The 25,516-nt window shown below is 39.3% G+C and overlaps 1 protein-coding gene across 1 annotated transcript in view; it reads left to right on the top strand.

Moving 5' to 3' along the window:
- The first annotated feature begins 1,791 nt into the window (after positions 1-1,791).
- LOC124777035 (mediator of RNA polymerase II transcription subunit 15) overlaps positions 1,792-25,516 on the top strand; it is a 521,147-nt gene continuing 497,422 nt past the window's right edge. Inside the window, exon 1 of the mRNA XM_047252301.1 lies at positions 1,792-4,651. Coding sequence (XP_047108257.1) covers positions 2,013-4,651 — 2,639 coding nt within the window. The 5' untranslated portion in view covers positions 1,792-2,012. The remainder of the gene's footprint in view (positions 4,652-25,516) is intronic.

A 25,516-nucleotide genomic window follows, 5' to 3' on the forward strand; every position in this document is an offset into this window, starting at 1 on the left:
TTGCGCATCGAGCGCTGGAAGAGTGATCGTTTCATTGGCTCTATGAGCTTTGTAATTTTGTCTTCCCAACCACTACGGTGATCACACATAGAAGGCTGTAGAATATTCGTAAATTACTAAGGTAATACTGGATCTTGAAACTTGGTAAGTTTTCGCCGGATAGATGGCGCCCGTCTTCAGGCGTCTGCCAGACGAGGTTTTTCATCATTTTGCTCAAAAATTACTTGCCCTTGAGTCAAAATTAGCAAAATGCAAAAAAAGCACAAGTGACCATTGTTACGTGCATTCTGTACATATGTTGTCCGCACGTTCTTCAGCTGTCTTGTACGAAAGTGACGTTCCAGAATTGCTCCTGGTTCTGTCACCTTCCATAGATGTATCGGTAAGCAAGTAAATCTAAAACTTGTTAGAGGCCGTTACTTAGTTTAGGACGTATGTCAATTGAATACTTTTGCTGATGTAAACCCCTTGAAACGGTAAAAATTAGTTAAAAATGATGTGGAGCATTAGCGTAAAAAATGAGTAGATAAAAATAATGTAGGGCTCAAGTGTTAAAGCAACTCAGCAATTAAACACAGTCACCGATAGATCATCGGTCGCTTGTAGTGATGACAACTGCAACTTCCAGGAAGGAAGGAAGAGTGGGTTTAACGTCCCGTCGACGTCGAGGTCTGTAGAGACGGAGCACAAGCTCGGATTGTGTCGAGGATGGGGAGGGAAACGGGTCGTGCTCTTTCAAAGGAACCATCGCGGCATTTGTCTGCAGCTATTTAGGGAAATCACGAAAAACCTAAATCTGGGTGGCTGTACGCGGGTTTGAACCATCGTCCTCCCGAATGCGAGTCCAGAGTTCTAAAAAGACTGCGCCACCTCACTCGGTGCAAGTGCCAGGCCTTAGGAAATTTTGTACAGTAAATTGATTCCCTACCTTGTGAAGAACAGATCATGAGAATATCCACAGAGCAAAACATGCTCATTTGTAAATTATATGCTAATTTGACCAATGAGTAAAACACTGAGCCAATCCTTCAACATTTGAACAATTTATGAAAGAGTTAAAGCATGAAATCATAGTGTCAGTTCACATGGTTTTTGATATTTTGTTTTATGTAGGAGGCAGGAAACTCGAAAACAGTGTTACAAAAGCAGCATGAACAGTAAACGAAATTTCTGTACTAAACTAAATGTAGCTGAATACAAAATGATTTTGACATCTCCGTTGCGCTAAAGTCCATTTTCTTGTGCCTTAGCATACGTTTGTGCTCAAACAAAGGCAGCCTAACGTATAGCGCAATCCTGTTTTCTCCTGTGTTAATAAGGAACACAAAGAACGAACGGGTGAGCATTGTCATAACGTGTAACATACTGTGAAAAGAATGAAACTTTTTTTGCATTCATGTCAAGCAAACAGATTCGCGTATTTCCGCTTTAATCGTAGATATGTACCTGTTCACATTGACTTCGGTTTCCAGTCTCTCTCCTTTTCTATTGCTCACACACACACACACACACACACACACACACACACACACACACAGTCATACCTCACACAGATAAACAAAGTTTGTTTACATGGCGTGAAATTTCTAATATCGCGCAATTGCAATACACGGTGTTTCCAGTCTATCGAAGCTGTTGAGGACAAATGACGACCGAAAAGCGACTGTCGCAGCTGCAGACACCGGAACGTGGGTATCGATTATCGCTGCCGTTCCTCTCGATAGCGTAGCTATTATCGACGCCTGTTATTTTGTACAACCCTACCCATGGTTCGCTGTGGATAGTGGCCATGTTGAATCGGGTCTGTTGCAGTGTGTTATGAAGTGTGTGACTTGTCGGTATTTTTTGTTCGTATAAACATTGATTTTGGAGCTTATGTTTCCCGTGGCCCGACTTTTAAGTGTCATGGATTATGGTTTTCCTTGTGTTTACTGGTGTAGATGACGGTTTGAGGAGTACAACTCCTCAAATCTCACTGTGTTCGGGAGGTGGCCCGTTTTCGACAGCCTAACATGGCTGATAATTTAAGTCAAAAATCGCCAAAGGCAGGTGAGAAAGCAAAAGTTAACAGCGTGTTGACACGTATCAACAGTGACGTCGATAAAAATCTAACCACATCAGCAGCATCTCCTGTCACAACACCGAGTCAGAGAAAGAAAACACCAGCGTTTCAAATAACGAGTGTCACAGTTTTGCCTAGTATAAGTGCAGACGGAGGCGAAGATTCAGCTGACGATTTGGATGAATCTCACACGGATGACACGTCCGACGTCGTAGATAATTCCAGAATCACTGACATAGAAAACGAAACTCCAAGTTTTTCGGAAGACACCTTTTCCAAAGAAGACGTATTTTTCAACGCCACTGCAGCATCTCTGGGATCGGCTCCTGTTATTCCTACGAGTTCACAATACGGACTTGCTATTGTCGCTAACGAAGCCGGCAGTGCAACTTCGAATAACGGTAGTGTACCAGCATCTAACGCCGCTGCTAATACAACAGGTGACGTAAAGGCTGGTGCCACTGATTCCACAATTGCTGTCAGCAATTCCAATAGTGTAAACAAGCAAGAAACAGAAATGAGGGACGTCCACGCTCCAGCTAGTAGGAACGAACGTTTTAAGGTGGTTAAAATTGAAAGCACTGTACCCTTTAAGAGGGGCAGGTGGATGTGTATGGATTATTTGGACCATACGATGTCGCAGAATCAACAAAATTCGCAACAGGCTATCATAAACGTTGTTAAAAATGTGGATGGTGAAACAAATACCAGCTCTGTAAAGTATGGAACTGATAGTGGAGTTGTGATTACAGATGGTCTCATTGTTCGCAGCATAGACAGTCAAGGTATAACAAGCCAGGATTCTTCGAAATCTGTATTTGTTAACGAGCAGCAGCAGCCGCCACCAGCTGGTTATATGACACAACAAGGAACTACTGGGAACTTTACACCAGGCCAGAGTGTAAACATCTCTCTTTCTCCTGGACAAACACTGCAACAGCCATATGTGGCAACAAGTCAGCAAAATAACACACTTATTACACAGGTTCCACAGCAAAATTTGCAGCAACAACAGCCACAGCAACAGCCACCGATGTTGCAGCATCAGATGTCAGTGATAGCTCAACAACAGCTACAACAACAGCATCCAGCACAGGTACCAGCCCAGAATGTTCCCATGCATCACACCCAGAGCATGTCACAGGTCCCTATGCAGCATAATGTAATACCTGGTCAACATCAACAGTCTGCTCAGCACCAGAGTTTACCTCCACAACAGTTTCAACAGGTAATGTCTACTGCCAATTCCCAATATATTCATCAGCAGCAGAACTTGCCAGCAGGACAACAGGTGCACCAGCCTCAAAATATAACTGCAAATCAGCAAATGTACCATCAGTCCCTGCCACCAGCCTCTTCGCAGCAGCAGATTTCACAAGCAGCATACATACCACCACCTACACAACCAGTGCAGCAGCAACAGCAGGTTCCTACTGGCTTGATAACTGTTCAACAAGGTCTTCCGCAACAGATAATAGTTCAGCAACAACCGCCACAACAGCAGCAGCAGCAGCAAATGCAAGCCACGTATTATACCCCACCACCACAAGGTGTGTCTGCTCAGGCCACTCAGCAAGGAGTAATCACAATGGGCCAAGTTCAGCAAGGAGTTAATGTTGTTTCACAGCCTCCGTCAGTTGTGTCACAGCCAAGTATCATCCAGACTTCAGCTGCCAGTCAGACGAAAGTGCCAGTTCAAGGTCAGCAACAGCCACAAACCATTCCTTTATCTCAGCCGTCTGCTACACAGCAAGTATCAAACAGTGTTCCAATGTCTGCTCCAGTGATTTCACAGAAGGCACATCTTCCACCGATTCAGATAGTGAATTCACAAATCCCACCACCACAGGATCAAGTTCAACAGCATATTCCTGTCTCACCGCAGCCTCAGCTGCAGCCACAACAGCAAATACCATTACAGCCACAAGTACCAGTGCAACAGCAACAGATGCCACCTAATCAGCAACATATTCCTCAGATCCACCAGCAGCAAATTATTAATCAGCAAATAACTCCACAGCAACAGCCACCAGTACACAGCTCAAATTTGCAACCTGTGCAGCAACAAGTGCATAGCATACAGCAGCCGCAACAACAGCAGCCGCCTCAGCAACCAACATCACAACAGCAGCAGCCACTGCCTCAGCAACCACCTCCACCACAACAGCAGCAGGGACAGCAGCCAGCCAGTGTTATGAGGCAGCAGCCTATGATTCCTGTGCAAACATCTGTTCCTATGTCCACTATTACTGGACCAGCACAGCAGATGTATTCAAATAGTGCTACACCAGTGCAATCGTATGCAAATCCACAACCTGTCACTGTCACAACTGCTAGGACTCCAGTTAATCCAGTGCTGCAACATCAAGTCTCTGCAAGTGGTGTTGGTGCAACAAATATAAGTGTGGCTTCAAATTTACCAAATGTGGTGGATCCAAACTCAGGTACAGTGATTGGTATTGTCAGTAATCCTGCTGAAAACCAAATTTCCCAGCCAGAAATTAATGCTGCCAAAACTGAGTCCCATGAGATTGGAAAAAATGCCGAGGAGAAGCAGACTGCCATTGCCCCAGTTGAGGACCAAGAAAGGTAAGCTCCTTTTATTTTTCTATTCTGCTGCTGTTTCTTCTGCCGTTGCTTGTTAGTTTGTGCTAAGTTTTGTTTTTTATGAGAATGAAAATGGCATTTGAGATTAGGCATAAGTGCTTAAGACCTGTTTTGTGATCACATCCATATAATTTCTATATTTCTAAAGTTTGTGTCTTACATTGAATGTTGTTATTTTCTGGGTGAAGATGTTTGTCGTGTTGGCCTAAACAGAAACATTCTACTGTGTCAGTCATGGGACTGACCTCATAAATTCCATACACATTCTGGAGAAGATTAATGCAGATGGTTTTTGTTTGTTAGAGATTTAAACAGTGCTGTGACTATTCGTGCTACTTTAATATTATTGACTGTGACACAAATAGGGCCTACGGTAACAGATATAAGTTGCTTAGGAATATTGTCATTGTACTGTGAAAATTATCTGCTATGTTGTATGTGTATACAATTTTCTTTGTTACACAGCATCATTGAACCTAAATTTTTACTGTAGTGTAAACACTGATTCTTTTTGAATGAATTAGCATTTATCCCTTCAATTCTCTTCCCTCTTTATGATGTAAGAGGCTACAAATTGCCCAGTAGGCTTTCACATATTAGTGATGTTCATCTATGTTATGTTTCATGGAATCCTGTGTATTGACAACCATTTTCATTCAGATTTGTCTTGTGTGTATGGGATGCTATGCTGTGCACACCTGTGGTTAATGTAACAGTCTAAAATTTTAACTGTTAATTGTACAGTTTATTAGTGGCATCCTGAAGTCATGCAGCAGTTGCAGAAATTTTATATACAGTCTAGTCAGTATTTCTATCGTTGGCATAAAGTACACATTGACTCACCGGAGCCTGTCATTAAACCACCCCTGAATGTGGCAAAAGGTTTATAGTTCTGTTATTTTCATATTGGCGTAGGTAGTTTCCATGCTATGAATTTTGTCCACAAAGCCAAAGAGAACACACAGTTCAAATTGTGCATAAAGTAATAAAAACTTACATTGTTATCAAAACAAATTATGTAAGAGTGTGCCAACTGAATTTCTTAATCATTACAGAAATAGAAAAATTCTTCAAGAAAACAAGCTGTTGCTAAAATAATTATCCAGTAAGGAAAAGAAAAAAAGTGTTGACAGGCTGTTTTTTTTTTATGGTGCAATGTCTCATGATCTTTGTCACTCCAATATATGATTGTAAATATTTTTGTCTCAGTAGCTGTAGCAATCATTGAGTGAGAGTGGCACAATTTCAAACTCTTTGAAACTTCTGTTGAAGAAGTGTACAGTACTCAGTAGAACAAAAGTGGATGGTAATTTCATTACTATGCTATAAAAGGCTGAGTAGTGTTTAACTCTATAAATTGAGTGTGAATAATAGAACTTTGATTGACAAAATAAGATTCAGAACTGGCAATTGAAAGAAAACAGCCCTCGGTCACTATTTTTTAACGAGGGCTGTTTTCTTTGAATTGTAACTATTCACGGTCTCTGAACATGCAGCCATGTAAATAATAATAATAATAATAATAATAATTCAAAACTGGGCTGACAGTAAAAAGTGCTCACAGGTTGCAAGCAATAAAAACTTCTTAACCAGAAGTGTGATAGTCCTATTCAGAAATGAAGTACGCAGGCACAGGAAATCATTTCAGGGTGAAGTATACATGTAGGTTTTGTTCATAATGTAGAAACAGAAATAACACCTCACATATAAATAACTTACTGTAACTATGAATGATGATAAAAAGTAGTCTAAATGCAGCATAGATTGATAGACTTAAAAGTGCTTACTGGTTACTAGGTTTCAAACCCCGAATTCTTTTTAACACTGGAGTCTTTTTTTCAGTTGCAGCAGTGTTCAAATCCTTGTCCAATCATCCAGAATTAACTTCCCGTAAAGTTTTAAATCTCATAAAAAATGTGATTGCAGTGGTGGTTTCTTGTAAAACATATAACTGGTTTCCTTTATCATTATTCTATCTGTGTGTGAACTCTGTTTTTGACTACCTCATCAGTAGTGAGGTGTTAAGCTCCAATGTTACTTTGATCCAAAATTCCTTTTGCTAGAAAAAGATGTAATGGTTTGGAGGCCCTGGAACTTTAACAAGGTTCAAGGGAGACAGGACAGGGCAAGTGGAAAACCAACCCACCTGGCCAGTATTTCAAAATTCTGAAAGTTAATGATTGTGAACTTTTGTATTAGGTATGTGTATACATATATTCTTGTCTCACTTCTGACCTAGTATATAGATAGTAGATATTTACTACCTTCATTCACTTGCATTTTCACTCAACTTACTTTCTTCACATGAATGTTACACATGTGTATTCCATTTGTCATCTACCATATGCACCCAGTACCTTACCTTTTTCTGTAATTCAGAATATCAAAAATTTTGTTGCTTTTCTTCGGTTTCATTAATTCCTGCAAAATAAGTGATTCTGGATTGTTGTTAATGCTCCATGATCAACGTGTTTTGCAAGTCACCATTGATGACAATGTGATCATAATTTTCAGGTTTTAAATCTCTTCAGAAGGGTTTAAATATTCTATTAAAGGCAGTGTTCTAGGCCAGAGTTGTACATAAAAGATCTAGGTCCTCAAAGTTTGCTTGCATCAGCTAAGAGAGATCCCTAGATAGCTTTTTCGAAAAGTTTTAAGTGCATTTTCTTCCCTGTCCTTGTCCATTCCAAGCTTGTACTCTGTCATATTTTAAAGCATATTCAGTGATCACTGTATCAATATGGTTTCTGTTATAAATTTGTTTGCCAAGATTAGTTAGTCATATTTTTTTGTTTCCCCACATCATTTCTAAAGTTCTTCTACACAAAGGTGTTTTAGTACCCCATATTTCACTGACATGGAATGTATTTTTGTTTTCTTGACGTATAGATCCACTTAGCCTGTGTCTCGTTATTACTTTACTATGGTACTGTGGTGGCTGATTGTGGGTGGATATGTTGCCTGGTTTATGTGATACTGATTTTATAATAATACCTAGATGAGTTTCTATTTATCTACTATATGTTTTGTTGGTTTAAATAACATTCTAGTGAAGCCAGACCTTGTGATGGAGGAGACAGCACTGTTAATGTGGTTTATTAAATAAATGTTTTTAAATAAAAATTATTTGCTGCCTTGACTGCAATTTTCCTGTTCTTGTTAAAGTTTGATAACTGGCTCCAGTTGCTACCTGCAACTATCTTTAGACCTGTAAACAAATTGAGGAAAAGAAGCCTAAGAAAATTTTGTACAAGTAAGTTGTAAAGGTGAGCAAAGAATGTAATGGGGAAACAATCCTAATACTAAAAGTGATCAATTGACAGATCCCTTTAACAAAGCAGTACAAAGTATGGTAATGCTAATAAGATAACATACCATTCAAAATGTAAAAAAGAAGCTATGAATATGCATTGAAAAGCATCATTAACTGTAGTCATCCAGTGTCTTGCATTCATAAATGCTAAGGTAATGACAGTATGTATTTAAAACAATATAGGTAATAAAGGTATGAAGTTAAAATTACAAGGCAGGGATGCTGTATTAAGATTTCTCGGAAATACGGAAGCGTCCGATCCCGCCCGTCTGCTTTGACTCATGACGTCACAAATATGGCGGAAACAAAAACAAACACACACACTTTCCACAAGAAGCCTAATGACACTAACGCAACAAGTGCGGGAAATGGGGTGTTTTGGGTGGGGGCAAACTAAATATAAACAAATTTAAGCGCCTTGCGTAGCTACAACGTGTAAGTGAAGACAGCCATGCATGAATACCCACCCACCTCCCCAGGGGTCGTAACCCCTGCAACCTATAGAAGATAAAGATGCTTCAGTAGCTGATTAGTGTTTTTTGTCTTTTTAAAAAAAAAATCTCAAGGGATGGATAGATCGAACAGATCAGAAAGATAAATATAATAAACTAAAACAGAAATTGGAGGAAACAGATAATTAAAATAAGTAATAAGTGTTTTTAAATTAAAAAAAACTCACGAGATAGAACGAACAGATCAGAAAAGTAAATAAAATAAGATAAAATAGAACTGGAGACAGCCACACTCAAACCAAACTCCGCGCCGTCATGACGTCACACACGACAACACCCTTACGTCACGGGTCAAAGCCGACGCGTGGGATCGGACGCTTCTGTTGACCCGATTTCTCTTACAAAATTCTTTCAGCGAGTCTACAACCTGGCTTGATCACGGTGATGTTTTTAAACTACATACTGTCATTGTTTTGGTATTTACAAATGTGTGACATCGAGTGGCTACAGCTAATGACACTTTCCAGTGCATATTCACAACCTTTTTTTATGTTGTGAATTGTGTGTTATGTTAAGAGCTTGAACATATTTTCTTTTACACTGTTACATGGATTTGTTAAATGTTCACCCTTCTTATTAGAATTGGCTCCCCATTATAATTTTTGGTCACCTTTTATAAAGTTTTTTTTATATCTTACTTGATTGTTCAAAATTTTATTAGTCTGGTTTTCCTCCATTTGTTTAGAGATCTGAAGATGGTTGTAGATAGTTACCAAAACTAGCTACTATACTGTGTGACAGGAAAATTGTGATGTAGGCATTAAAAGTTTTTTTTTTACATTAAAAAAAATTTATTTAATAAATAATGTTTGGTCCCTAATATTTGTCTGGTCATTTATTGGTGTACCATCGACTGGGGGGAGGGAGGGGGGTCTAATATTCATTCGTCTTCGAGTATTGTTTTTGTCTTCTTTTTGTAAAAAAAATTAAGTGTTAGGTGTTATACTGCTTTGTGCTACATTGTTTTATTCCTTTTGCTGCTAGCTATAGAATGCAACTACAGAAGTATCTTTTTATGTTTGCTCTAATTGCACCGTTGATAAAAACATTTATGAATATTAACCACAGATGAAAATACTCACTCTTTTCCAAAAGAATTTGTTTTTATATTTTGAAAGGATCATGATGTGTATGTGATGGAGGGGGAGGGGTTACTGAAAATTCGTGACAGTTGCTATTGGAGCAAATGAAGTGTAGATTCTAAAAAAGAGTCATCTACAGTTATATTCTTTGTTGTGCCACTTTCTTTTCTCATACTCTAGGGTTTTTGCTCTGAGCAAATATCTGAGAAGTCACAGTGATATATAACAAAATGCAAATTGCAGAGCTGCCCACTTACAAAAATGTGTGTCATTATTTAAAAACACGTTGACTGTACAGGAGACCCTAATCTCATTAATCTTCCTTTGTGCCTGTCTGCAAGAGAGGAATAATCCTGAATGACAACTTTACAGAGCAAGATGTCATGAATTTAAAAGTTTCATGTAGCTCTACTAAGTCATCCTACAGTTTTTCAACAGGTCTGTAGTTGCTGCACTGTTAGTCATAAAATGTGTACCACTTGAATTCGGATACTTTCATTTCAGTTTTCAAATAATTTATATGTGTCATTTTTTCCATTTTCTGTCATTCCTTGGTTGCTTCAGATGTCTTTGCAACTGAATGAAAGGCAGTTTGTTTTTCACAAAAACATTCATTCAGTTCAAAAATGGAACATATCTCCATAATTTATATGCTTTAGAAAATCTGAAGGTGGCAAGCAGCACTGATATTTGGAATGTTTTGACTTCTTTATGCTGCTGAATGATCATCAGATATGTAGGAACTGCTAGAGAAGTAGCTACCATAGGAGGAAGATCACCATAAGCTATGCCGAGACACTCTGTTACTTACTATTGCCTCATCCGGAACAGATATTTCGTATTAGTAGTGACATTTGCTTTGGCATGGGCACCATTCACAGCTATTTAATTGTGAATAGTAGTATAACATTAAGAGTTTCAGTTTTAATTGGCAGTAAAAAGCGGTGTTCTTGTGAGGCCAAATTAGTAGTTTTATTTTTTAACACCCTCTCTTTACCTACTGGTACATCACATAGGTGTTACATGTCACTCATCTATATAGAATAGATTACACAGATCTCTGAAGTTAGTAGTATCATTTTTTACCAGTTCTAGTACCTTTTACATATTTCAAGTCTGTACAGCAATAAGTTTTAATACATTCTTACATTTCAGTGTAGTCCCTGACAATGATTAATTCCACTACATTTCAAAATATATATTGCTATTAATTTGTTTAGAATCTTACATCGCATCCCCTTACATCTACCCTTCATGAAATTTTTGACCAGTAATAAAAATTAGTTATTGATGGAACACGGTTTTTAAAGACACGCTAAAGGCCAAAAATTAATTCCAAGCTGATTTTGCCTGATTTTTTAGGGCTCAGAGTGCAGTACAACATTCTGTCACAGGCTTCTGACAGGTGTAAAGTAAGAAACTAAGAATTTCTGCAGTCTAAAGCCAATTAAAACATTGCTACTAACCGTACGTACAACTTCTACAAATTGTCTTATTACAATACTGTGAAAAGGATAGTTGCTACTCACCATATAGCGGAGATGCTGAGTCGCAAATGGGTACAACAAGAAGATTGTCGGAAAGTGAGCTTTTGGTCAGCAAGTCCTATGTCAAAAATACACACACACACACACACACACACACACACACACACACACACACACACTGAAAAACACAACTCGCACACGCGTGATCACATTGAGTGAGTTGTGTTTGCATGAGGAATGTGAGTGGTCTAATGGTCTAATTTCTCAATTTTCAATTAAGCCCTTGTTGGCCAAAATCTCATTTTCTGATAGTTATTTTTTTTGTGCCTATCTGTGACTCAGCACCTTCACTATATGGTAAGTAGCAACTGTCCTTTTCAATATTGTTACAGTCTATCGTGGATTTAAAATTGTCTTATCGTGTAGACTGTGTTTTGGGAACTTCTTGCACATAAGGAGTCAGGTAAGAATGTTCATTTTAAACATGTCTATTCATATGACGTGTAGATAGCAGATAGTCATCAGTAGCCTATTTATTGATTGAGTCATGTAAATACTAACAAGCAGGTATAAGTACATGAACAGCAACTGTTGTTGTTGTTGTTGTTATGCCTGCACCAAGCCTCTTCATCTCCGAAAAACTATTGCAACTTTCATCCATTTACTGTATTCTTGTCTTGGCTTCCCCTCTACAACCCGAAACCACACACATACACTTCCCTCCATCCCCATATTGCCCTTTCCTTGATGCCTTAATGTGTATGCTATCAACTGATCGATTCCTTCTTTTGGTCAAGTTGTGCCATGAATTTGTTTTATCCCCTGTTCTATTCTGTACCGCCTCATTAGTTACCCAGTCTACCCATGTAATCTTCAGCTTTCTCCTGAATCACATTTCAGAACTTCTGGTCTCTTCTTGTGTACCGTGTGATGTGGCACAGTGGTAAGCACACCGTCAGGATGATGGTTAAAACCCATGTTCGGCCATCCTGGTTTAGGTTTTCTGTGACTTCCCTAAATCATTTCAGGCAAATACTGAGATGGTGCCTTTGAAAGGGTAAGGCCAACTTCTTTCCCCATCCTTCCTTACCTAAACCGATGGGACCAATGGCCTTGCTGTTTTGTCTCCTCCCCTGAATCAGCTGACCCACCAAGTGATCTTCTTGTCTGCACTGTTTATGGTCCACATTTCACTTGCATACAAGGCTACACTCCAAAAAAATTACATTTACATTCGATGTTACAAAATGTCTTTCTTTCAGAAAGGCATTTCCTGCTCTTGCTAGTGCTTCCCCCCCACCCCCCCCCCCTCCTTTCCCTCAGTTATTTTGCTGCACAAATTACAAAAATAATCTACCATTTATAGGCTCTCATTTCTTAATCTAATACCCTTAGCATTGCCTGATTTAACTATACTACATTCCATTATCCTTCTTATACTTTTGTTGATATTCATGTCACTACCTCTTTTTCAAGTTGCTATCCATTTTGTTCAACTGATCTTTGAAGCCCTTTGCCATCTCTCACTGAAGTACAGTCTCATTTGCATACCTCGAAGGTTTTATTTCCGTTCCCTTAACTTGAATTTGCTCTCCAAATTTTTCTTTTGTTTCTTTCACAGCTTACTTAATGTGCAAATAGAATAATGTGGGGGACAGGCTACGATGCTCTCTCACTTCCTTTCATGTCCTTTGCTAAGTACAACAGACAAAGCAGCAGCTCTACTACACAATTTTAAAGTTTTCATAATAGCCCATGCAAACACAACTTACATTTAAAGACAGTTATAATTATTAACACAGCATATTAAATTAGTTTATTGCAGCTCATTAATTTCTTTAAGGTGTCCCTTCACTAGTTCCATATTGTTGATAGTCTTTCATTATGGTTCTCCTTCATTATGGGATCCTTAAAGTGAAAGGCTATATGGATGGTGCTACAGGTGGAACAAACTCACCTATGTTGTATCTCATTTTGACTAAGCCTGTAAGGCAGTATTTACTTCTGTACGGCTACTCCCCAATTCACATTTCATTGTTTGGCAGACTATTTCTCAGCTCTTCACTCTCGAATAGGATGTAGAAAAAAACGAACATCCAAATATTTCAATACGGTCATTTCTGTGTGTGTGGGTGGGAGTCAACAAAACATTTTAGCATTTGGAGGAGAAAGTTGATGACTGCAATTTCATGAAAGAATTTGTTTTAATGGTTCACACTCCAACTTCCTTATCATATCCTTGACACTCTCTCCTGTTCCACAATAATACAAAATGAATTTCCCTTCTGTGAACTGTTTTGGACTCCTCTGTTATTTCTATCTGGTAAGGATCCCACAGCAAGTAGCAATACTCCTTAATAGAATGGACAAGTGTTGTGTAGGCAGTCTGTTTAGTAGGTTTGTTGTGTCTTCTGAGCATTCTGCCAATGAAAGATAATCTATATCTTTGCTTTGGTTCCTCTTTGAAAAAAACATTTTCAGTGTGATCGTTCCAGTGGAAGTGCTTTGTAATTATAATCTCTAGGAATTTACTTGAAACTACAACCTTTCAACATGGTCTTTAAGTATGTCTGCTAACATTTGTGAGATTCTCATTATGGTATACCATGTTAATCACACACATTCATTGCTGGTAACATTTTTCCACTGCCAAATCACCAGCTGGATTCGTTAATGTTCGTTGGAATACAGAGGATGGGAAAAATAATGGGAATTCTAGAAACACGACTCATTACCATGCCTAATATGGTATAGGAAATCTGTTGGCACTCAAAACATATTCCAATTATCTCAGAATGGATAAATACAGGTCATGTGTGGTTTTTAAGGGAGTCGTATACCATTCTTCTTGCAAAATAGTGGCAATTTCAGTTAACAATGATGGAGGTCTATGGTGACCACTTGCCCTTCTCTTCAAAGTAGGCCACAAAGGCTTGATTTGAGATCAGCTAGCTAGTGGAGATGTGAAAATTCAGTCCTGTGCTCACAAAACCAATCCTGGACTAGGAGAGCTGTGTGAACGGCGGCCCTGTCACCATGGAACACAGCTTCGCTGTTGGGGAACAAACATTTGCACCGTGGAATGGACCTGATCAGAAAAAAGGGTCACATAATCACTGGCAGCAATGCGACCTTACAGGGTAACCATTGAGCCCACAGAATACTACTATATGGCTGCCCAAATCATCACCGAACCCTGGCCACATTTCCGTTGTGGGACATAAACTTAGTCAGAATTTGGAAACAATGTGAAACAAGATGCATCTGACCAGATGCCTTTCTTCCATTGCTCCATAGTCCAGGTTTTATGGCTTCGGCACTACGTTTTCCTGTTACGGGCTTTTGTGTCACTGATGAGTAGCATGGGAATTTCACCTCACTCAGCAATTGCCTGCTTATGGAATTCCTCCCGCATTTCGGTACTGGCCAGGTTCGCGATTGTGACATTCAGTTCGGAGTGGCTTTGGAGCTGTCGTCATGTTATTTTTTGTCACAAGCTTCTTCGATGACCATACGTCACAATCACTCAACACACACTTTCGTCCACGTTGTGATGCAGTGGACGATGTTTCAAAGCTTTTTCCTGTACGTGGTATAAGTCTTTGATATGGCACGTCTTGAGAGCCCAGAACACTTCGGCTCCTTTGGCCTCATGTCGGAATTCCCTTAGTTCCAAAATAATGCTTTCACATCTACACAAAACAGTCTTCTGACAGTGACTGACACTTACAATGTATTGAGGAAATTACAGAAGTGCTGTTCGTGGTGAAGTACTGCAACCTGCAGCTTCGGCTAGCATCTGCATTTATGTTCAAACATGCATTTCTTGCAGTGTTTCTATATTTTTGTCAAACCCCTCTAAATGCACTGTATATTTTCAGGTATTTTGCATTGGCAGGTTTTCAGCAAGTTGTTAAGGTGTTTCTGAGAATGATGGTTCATCCTACATTTTACATAAGTAACTACTCATGTGTATCTTGTGTTTCTGTTTAATGCATATAGGATTTCCTCTGTTTTACATTTGAAGTATGTCATGAGACAGTTGAGGATATTGTTGGTGTGGCGGAGAAAGACATTTTAAATTTTGTTAGACTTACACATAAATTTACATTCCATAATATACCTCTTGTTATTTGACAGAGGATACAGTGTGTACCGCAATAGTAGAAAGTGACTCACCTTGTATTACATTGATGGATAATTCCTGGGAAAAATGAAAGTGTGTAAGTTTATATTATTGTAATTTTATGAAGTTGTTACCCTCTTCCTATGTGAGAAGTAATAATATTGACATTGATTTGTCTTGCAAAATAGGTCTTCTGTATTTTGCACTCAGTCCTTTTCAGGGTTCTGTACCTCATTTAGTAAAAATGGAACCCTTATAGGATCACCTTGCTGTTCATCCTAACTTCAACCCCCATTTTCTTAGTGATGGGTATGGGTATCAAGTTGAAATTTATGCCATATATTGGCATCTATGGTCCCTTGGTGGAGTAAAAAATTTAAGCTTCTAAGTCACTGCAATTGAAAGATTTTCTCAGGATTGGGTGTTGGTATAAAGTTGAAATTTGTGTCAAATACTAAGGTCTACAGTCCCTTGGAGGTGTAAATAATTTAAGCTTGTAAGTCAATGCAATTGAAAGTTATGGCCATATATGTCACACATTTTGATACTCGCATACTCACTCATCAAAACCTGTAGATGAAACATCTGTATAGGCATCAGGCCCATTGGTGTAGCAGTGAGGTGCGTTCCTGGAAATCAAGAGGTCATGGGATTGAATCTCTGTCATAATGTGGATTTTTTTTTTTTAGTCTTCGTTTTAATCTGGCCTTCATTGCTGAACAGTGTGAGGAGTTGCTGGAAATACCATGTGGTCCAGATTCCACATTAAATTGTAGTCCTCTTTCCCCGGTCGGGTAGCTGGGGTAGGTTTGCCATGTGCAAGTCGCCAAAGTGACATCCAATAGAAAGACTTACACCGTGCCATTGAGCCACACGAAACTATTGTTATTATCTACATACATAATTAAGAATGCTCAGAGTGTGAGTCCAACTTACACTTGTCCAGTTTTTCTTTTTTTTTTCCTGAAGCATAACACTTAGCATTTTTTAAAAAAAGATTTTATCCAGTCTTTTGGTGCACTGTTCCTCTTTGAACTTTATCTCCCATCTGTTAATCCTCTTTGGTAATGGGGAAAGATAGAGGCACATCCAGGGTATTTTTTTCTCTCAGCATGTACAAGGTGTCCTAGGAGGAATGGTCAACATTCAGGTATATGACAGGAACAATCATTCATAGCAAAACAATCTAGTAAACATGGGCCTTAAGGTGCATACCTTAACCACTATGAGCACTTCTTCTTTTTCGATACTGTGAAACAAATCTCGACTATAGCAACCTCGTTGCTTTCCATATTTTGATCGGTGGTATTGTGTGTCATATCTAGAAAAAAAGTCCAGTAAACATGGGCTATAAAATGCATACCTTAACAGCCATGAGCAATTGTTCATCTTTCCCACTGTGAAAGACCACTTGTTTACTGGACACTTTACATTCCCCCCCCCCCCCCCCCCACTATCACCTTTCAGAATATGGAACGCAAGGAGCTTGTTTCATGGAATCTAAGATAAAAAATGCTCATAACTCTGAAGTATCCACGGATGTGCCTGTCATGTCACCGAATATTGATCGACCCTCATGAATACCCTGTATATTAATTCGTTGCGTGTAAAAAAAAGCTATGGTATTGCAGCATTTTATAAGAAGTAAACGTTTATTAATAATTGGTATGAAAAGGACATGTACTGAAATTTGAGAGAAAAGGAACACGTACTTGCCAACCATTGGAAGTGGGAACAACTGGCACTCACCCAACAGAAACACAAAGCTAAAAATATAGATCACTGAATTTCTGAAATGAGAAAATAGGACAGGGTAAGTTAGAGAAAAAAAATCCTCTGAAAATTCTGAATTGTAGATGAAGGATGCAAGGAATTGATTTATCAGGAGACAGACAAATATTGGAATCCAAATAACAGTTATCAGTATTTCAGATTAAACGCTTGTCTGTAACTTCTTTTCTATTTATTTATTCATTATGAGCCAGGCTTGCATCTTCAAACTTTATGGACACCTACAGTTTATTATAAGGGGCATTCTGGGATTTGAACCTGGGCCTTTAGTGAGCGGTTGCTTGCCATCTCCCCCCACACCCCCCCCTACCCCCGCCCCACCTGTTTCCCTCTCTCCCTCCCCTCTCGCACCCCATCCCCAATCCCCGCCCAAACCCATACCCCACCCCACCCCACCCCCACACCTGATGCACTGTTAATCCACAGTTTGGAGTTACTTTTCATCCTATTATATTACTTGTTCTTCATTCCATTGAAGAAATTAAAAAAAAAAAAAAAGAAAAGAAAAGAAACTATGGAAGCTTATCTAATTTGTACATTTAAGTGTGTGTGTTTGTGTCTCAATTTCCTTTTTCTAGTAAGTTAATGCTAGTTGTCTGTCATAGCTATTCGTCAATTTTTGTTTCTAGTTTTATTTTGAATAAATGAAAGGGATGTTTCCTGATAAATTTATAGATTTTTTCCTGGGACATATACCATGGTTTGCCGAAGGGAATGCCACGGTATTTAAAGTTCTATTGTGGTTTGTGCCTGTATAGTATCCCATATCTGAACTGATGTTCTATACTCATACCAATCCAGAATAACTGTGCACATCCAGACTATACACCTGTGGAGTTCAGGACAACGTCTTTATTGATGAAAAATTCTAACTTGGCACTGCTGTTTACTTTCTGTCATTAATTCAATTCAGATTGGGGTGTCACATGATAGTTTTTCTTAAGATCTCAGGCTTTACAGGACTGAAAAATGAATTTGCCAGTAGCTGAAATTTGTCTCGTGTTAATTAGGATTTCTTGTTGTACTTTATTAGGGAAAAAATCTGTTTTACTGCTTTTATGAGTAGAAAATGTCATGTTGTTTCTAATAATTATTGTTAGTTACCACAGGCCACACCAACTAATTAACAGTAACAGAGATGCATTCCATTGAATAACATGACCTACTGCAAAGTTGGAGGAATCTCAACAGAACGCTCTTGGGCACCTGCAAGTAAATGCATGTTTTCATTTATACTGATCCTAACTTTACAGTCGCTACAACAGTGCTGTGGAAAGAGCTTCTGGGTATTTCTGGAATAGTCAAGAAAAAAAGTTTCATAATAAATTGTTAAAAGATTTTGAAAATAACTCCTAGTTTCCTTCAAGTGATAGCGAATCATATTTTTTAAAATTTCTGGAACCCACTTGTCGCAGTGCAAAAGGTCAGTCACAGTTCCTCTGCTTTGAATATTTTCAATATTTGCCATTAATCCAACACTAGATGTGTCATTGTACTTCACCACTGTTACAGGGTAGCATGGATAAGTGTATCAGCTACAATTTTCCTCTGTGCAGGATAGTTAAGTTATTTTTTATTAAACTGTTTAATTTTGTCTCTTAAGTTGTTCACCAGTCTCGCAAACATGACTTGAAAGACTGCAGCTGGGACTTACTGATTCCCAGATATAAAATTTGTCATTGTCTTTACGTGGCAGAGTTCTCATCGGTATGGGGATGGACATTTGTATTTTTGCGTTTCAATTACATGTGATTCTAGAAGACAATTAAGTCAATGACAAATGAATGTTGTAAGTACTAATTATTTTCAAGGAATTAATATTGAGCCTGGACTTTGTTAGTTCTATCATTCTTTTGTGAGAAACTCAGTCGTCAGCTCTATTGATGTCATGGCTGTTAAACCATAGTAATGTCGTTATTGAGAAATATTGTTTCAAATTAGACCTCTTGTGGGACCAGTTTATGTCATGGTATGCTTTTTAGATCTCGTGGAATGTATAAGCTACCTAGTTACCTTGACTGTCTCGCTGTTTAAAATTTTTTTTATCTATTCATTCACACATATCAATTTCTATAAATCTGGTTTCATCTGTACATCCATGTTTTGCATAATGTTACACAGTGTACTATCAGGTGCCTATATACTGGAAAGTCAAAACTTATTTAATGCGTACTTTTAGAGGCAACTGAAATTCAAATTAATGAGTCCAAATATTCTGATAAATTGTAGGAGTGGCTAACAAGCTGCTATTTCACATTATTTTTTAAACTGAGCTTGAATGCAGTTTTGTAAAGCCACAAGTGTTGCAAAGTGTGCAGATTATTGGGGAATCAATTTTTGCAAGTTAAAATTCTTTGATCTTAATTTGTTTTTATGCGGGTGGTGTGATAAGTCTGATAAAGAGGTCTCGCTTGATTGACGTACACTCGGTTCAGCGATCCTCTCGTTGACTACAACTAGCACTTTCTCATTTGATTAAAATTCCTTCCCAGCAAGTCAAAGTTTCCCCCAAGTTAGGAAACAGTAAGAAGTCATTTAGGCCAAAGTCTGGTGAATAGGATGGGTGATGAACCAATTCAGAACCCAATTTATGCACTTTTACCATTGTCACCGTTAATGTGTGGAATGGTTCATTATCCTGGTGAAAGAGCACTTCTTTGCATGCCAACCTTGGTGTTTTTTTCACCCAACACGTAATTCAAATGGTCCAGCAATGAAGCATAATAGGACCCGGTTATGGTTCTTCCTTTTTCCAAGCAATATATGGGGATTACTCCTTGGGAATCGGAAGAAAGAGGGAATCACCTTACCAGCTGATAAAAATGGTCTTCGCCTTCTTCAGTTTACTTTCACCAGCTTTATCCATTGTTTTGACTCCGGTGAGTAATGATGGCTCCAGGTTTTATCAACCGGAACAAATTGTCCCAAAAAGACTTGCAGATTGTTATTAAAAATCGCCAAGCATTGTGTTGAAATGCTGTGCCAGGAACACATTTGGTCAACTGTGAGCAATTGCATCACCCACCTCACACATAGCTACCTCATAGTTAATTCTCCGTGCAGGATGTTATGCATTCACTTAGTTGAGATATCTACAGTGTAAGTAGTATCACGAATTTTTATTCGACGGTCTTGCATTACCGTATCATGGATTTTGTGAATGGTTCCCTTTATGTTGATCACAGCTGGACGGCTGGAGTTCGCTTCATCTTTGGTGCTTGTCTTACCATGTTGAAATTCATTTAATCCCAAGGTAAATGCTGTTGCAGCCATCCAACCATTTAAATGAAAATGTTTACAGCACAAAACTTAGTTTTCTCCGTTTTCAATCGCAGTCAACACACGTCCAATTCAGACGCCTGTCAACAATGAACTGTTCGCTGTATGTGGTTGAAATTCTTTATACGATCATTGGAATAATTGAACTTGCAAACCGTGTAGTGCAACAAAAAATGTTCCATTCTTTCATGGAAATTTACCAAACTTACGAAACAACTGTCGTAAATTCTTACATAGTGTCAGTCTTCTATTAATACTGGTAATATATTTCTGTTGTTTACAGTCTTTGTGACAAAATCATTGCTGTCAGTACAAAAAATATTTGACTTTTTAGTGAAATAGTGAACTCTTTGAACAGTTTGAGTGAACATGGTCTGTCATCATTGTAAAAAAAAAAAAAAAATTAAAAATCCTTAGTATTTACGGAGGAGAGTTCAATTAATTTTATTCCAATGTAAATAAGGGTTTTGAAAAGTATTTATAGCAGTTCGAAGCAGCACAAGTCTTTACAAACTGTTGATGTGGCAACAGTTTCTTTAATACAAAATTAGTATTGTACCTACTAGTGTGTGGATGCTACAAACTGTAACATGTTTAACGCTGCTGCTGCTGTTGTTGTAGTCACCATCTTCAGTTAGAACACTGGTTTGATGCAGCTGTCCACACTATATCCTGTGCAAGCTTCTTCACCTCTGAATAACTGCTGCAACCCACGTGAATTTCAACTTCGTCATTGTTTTCATGCTGTGGTCTCTCTCTACAATTTAACTCCCCACTATTAACTACAGTACCAGAGTCACTATTTCTTGATGTCTAAGGATGTGTTCTGTCAACTAGGAGGAGGAGGATATTAGTGTTTAACGTCCCGTCGACAACGAGGTCATTAGAGACGGAGCACAAGCTCGGGTGAGGGAAAGATGGGGAAGGAAATCAGCCGTGCCCTTTCAAAGGAACCATCCCGGCATTTGCCTGAAGCGATTTAGGGAAATCACGGAAAACCTAAATCAGGATGGCCGGAGACGGGTTTGAACCGTCGTCCTCCCGAATGCGAGTCCAGTGTGCTAACCACTGCGCCACCTCGCTCAGTTGTCAACTAGGCCTAATACTTTCTTTTAGTCTAGCTGTGCCAAGTTTTCCTGATTCAATCCAGTATTCTTCATTGCTTTTCACTCTATCCTTCTAGGTTCAGCATCTTTTGTAGCATTACATTTAAAAACTTCTATTCTCCTCTTGTCTGAACTGGTTATCATTCACCTTCAACCTCTGTACATGGCTACCCTCCAGACAAATACCTTCAAAAAAGACTTCCTAAAACTTTGATTTGTATTAGGTGTTAACAAATACCTCCTTTTCAGAAATAACAATGGTGTTATGAAAAATATAGATTGCTGCTCACTATATAGAGGAGACATCGGGTCACAGGCAGGTGCAACAAAAAAATGCTATACATTTAAGACTTTGGACGAAAGGCCTTCTCCTGACGTAGAAAAAACATACACAATCACAAAAGCACAGTTCACACACAGATGGCCACTCTCTTGGTCCCATTGAAATTAGATAGTAGCTGCAGGCTAATTGGGTTGCTTTGTTTTATAACCAGCTAAGGTGTAGAGGGAGGTGGGACACACATTGTGGATTTGAAAAATATTTTAGTTACTTCTCTGAGAGTTATTGTCTGATTACTGATGAATAAATAACTACTATTTTGTTTTTCTAGTTACTCTTTCTTACTACTTATCACAGGCCAGATTGTTCCTACGATGTTCCAACTTCTGTGTGCTCATCATATATTTCTAGATATCCACTTATCATTTGTGTACAAACTTGTTAGTGACAACTTGTAACAAACGTGATTTATTCCCGTTTCCAGTCACCATACTAAAAATGTTCTTCAAGTTTTCTACATTTGATCCTTAACTCACAAAGAAGTTCACTCCTGTCTCAGTGTTAATCTGTCTCGCTAGCTCTCATAGTTAATTTTTGTCAACAAATGTAACAAACTGTATCCTGTTGGTTTCAGCAGAGCTGCCAGATTTTTAACAGTGGCATACATTCCAAGCTCGTGACACACTGAGGTACCGAGAATTTTATTTGTGCAAATAATATTTATTGCCTATTGCTCACAAGTATTTGCTTCTGATTTCAAACAGTGAGAGTACTGACAATGTACTGAACACCGGACGGAGAGTCGTCAGCAGATGTAGAAGTAACTTCTGGTGTGCCCGAGGGATGTGTATAGAGACCGTCAGTGTTCGTGGTTTGTGTTAGTGACCTGGCAGGCAGTATTAAAAGCAAAATCATATATTTTCTGGATGATGCAGTTTCCTCTGATGAAGTACTTTTAGTAGAAAAGCTGCACAAATATTCAGTAGGATCTTCATAAGAGTTTACCCAAAGTAATGCAAAGAATGGTAATTTGCTTTAAATGTATAAAATGTAAAATTGTGCAAGTCGGTGAACAAACAACAGTTATATCTTACGATTACAACATTAGTGAGTCACAGTGTGCCTCATTGTGACAATTTGTACGGATATGAAATAGAATGGTCACACAAGCTCCGACAAAAGTGTGATGGGTTATGGCTTGTTGGCAGAATACTGGGATGGTGCAGTCATTCCACATAGGAGACTGCTTGCAAAATACCTGTGAACGCCATATTAGAATATTACTGAAGAATGAAAGACTTGTACCAAATTTAACAGAGGGTGCCGAAGGCATACAAAGAAGGCTGGCACGAATGGTGGAGATGCTCACAAACCTAGGATGGCTGTCACCTGAAGATGGACGCCAATTATCTCTACTTGCAATGTTTCGAACACAAGTGTTAAACAAAGATTCTAGAAATATACAGTGTGCGACAGAATTAAAGGATACCGTTTTCGAGATCCTGTAATTGTCTTTTGTTGCAGTGCAGGTGTTTGTAATTTTGTTCGGAGATGCCTACAGCCTTCCTCTGTAATGAAGCAAAGACGTGCCGTCCTGTGGCTTTATCCTTGGGCTCGGCGACGCTCCAAACAGCGGGGCCTCGACACGTGCGAAAAGAGGCCACAGCTCAGAAGTTCGTGTGAGGTGTCACATTGATACACAGCTCCGTGAACTTGTCACACGACGCGAAGGTCATCAAACCCCCTCTCTTACATTTCACACCTTGTTTTGACGCTTCTGCGACGGAGGTCAGGACGACGATACCCAGGGTTGATATCACGCGGTTTTCTTCTGTGTGGCCGAGGCAAGAATTACACATATACCGCCGCTCACAATCCGCAGAAAAAGGCCTCAGGGGATGGCATAAAGGGCGCAGTGAAACCGTCCTTCACTTGGCGCGTCAATTCCCACACATTTCGTATTCAGTAGTTGCTTGGAAAAACAACAAACTCTCTTTGACCACCAAAATTCTTGTATATCAAACTTGCGTCCTCAGCATCCTTTTGTATGCATCGGAAACATGGACTACCTACGCCAAACAAGGACGTCGCCTTAATGCTTTCCACATGCGATGCCTGAGATCCATCCTCGGAGCAACGTGGAAGGACCGAGTGACAAACGAAGCAGTGGTATCTAAAACTGCAACAGTATTTCAGCTATCTTGAAGCAAAGACGACTCCGCTGGCTGGGACACGTCCACCGTATGGATCCTGACAGATTACCACGTGAGGTGATGCTTGGAGAGATCTCTATAGCCAAAAGACCTGTAGGACGCCCTGTATCGAGGTTCAAGGACTCCTGTAAACGAGATATGGAGAGCTTTGGAATCGACACAAACAGATGAGAGGCACGGGGTAGCATGAGACCAGAGTGGCGTGATGATGTATCATCTGGAATGTCGAAGCACGATGAAGGCTTGTTTGACAGATTAAGGTAGAAAAAGCTTAGCAATGCTACCACTGCTCCTGCCTCAGCAGCCAGATACACTTGTGATAATTGCTGCCATTGGCTTGACAAGTCATATGAAAAAATGCAACCCATAAACACACAGACACTGCAACAATCATCTACCAAGACGTCGTGGCCAATATATATATATATGTGCTTCTGCCTGTCGACGTATGACCTGACTAATTTCACGTGCGTGATTGGTACCCTTTATGTTTTGTTTTACGAAATATGCTGTGTGAATGATTACAGTGTGCTATCTATACGCTCTTTACAACCATTTGCAAAGGCTTTCTTAACGTCCTCAGAGTGTGTATCACCCCTTTGTGCTACTTGGCCGTTATTTCGTCCGTGCAGCAGAAGTTACCGTTTTAAACATCGGGAAGTGTCGCTCAAGCCGATTCTCCGAAACATAGACAAATTTCTTCTAATTGACTCGTTCTCTCCTTAGAGAATGTTTTTTTCCCAGTTAACGACTGACATACGGTACTTCCGGGTTGTGCGTCACTGATATTTGAAAGTACTCAAAGGCCTACCCAGCGTAGCAAAGCAACTCTGACAAAGCTAAGTTAAATAGAGGCATTCGATGGCACTCGACTGCTAGTGGACTGCCGGCCGCGGTGGTCTCGCGGTTCTAGGCGCGCAGTCCGGAACCGCGCGACTGCTACGGGCGCAGGTTCGAATCCTGCCTCGGGCATGGATGTGTGTGATGTCCTTAGGTTCGTTAGGTTTAAGTAGTTCTAAGTTCTAGGGGACTGATGACCACAGCTGTTAAGTCCCATAGTGCTCAGAGCCATTTGAACCATTTTGCTAGTGGACTGGGACTGCTTCAGCCATCAGTAAATACCGTATATCATTGGAAGCGTGACAGTGTCGGGTCTCGCTGTGGTTCCACTTCCTCTTCGCAGAGGAGGAAAGTTTTCAGGGCGCATGAAATATCGACTGTTTCTGATTTCTATCAATGATAGAATCTTGCTTGACGTTGTCATAAACCTGTACCGTATGTCAAGTTCAGAATTCTTGCTTGATTTTGTAGGAGGTGCACACTTTAAATTTCCTAGTTGCTACCATGTAAATATTAACAAAATTCTAAAAATACATCGTTTTCCGAAACTTAAATATGACAGACGCAAGTTGATACACAACTTTGAAAAGATCTGTTACCGACTAGATGTACTTTGGTAGCAAAAGAGAGAAATAGTAGTATTTCAGTAAAGTCCATAGTTTCCGAGATGTGAAGACATTAGAGCTCTTTCCAGGACTGGAAAATTCCACCAATTTCCAAAAAATTAACGCAGCTGTGGTCCAGACTAAAATTAAGATAAAAGTTTTTACGTTCTTAGAGACTCTGTAGCCTCTATACCGTACGTAAATTTCGCATTT

This window comes from Schistocerca piceifrons, chromosome 1 (assembly GCF_021461385.2).
Source record: "Schistocerca piceifrons isolate TAMUIC-IGC-003096 chromosome 1, iqSchPice1.1, whole genome shotgun sequence".
In the NCBI taxonomy this organism is placed as follows: domain Eukaryota; kingdom Metazoa; phylum Arthropoda; class Insecta; order Orthoptera; family Acrididae; genus Schistocerca; species Schistocerca piceifrons.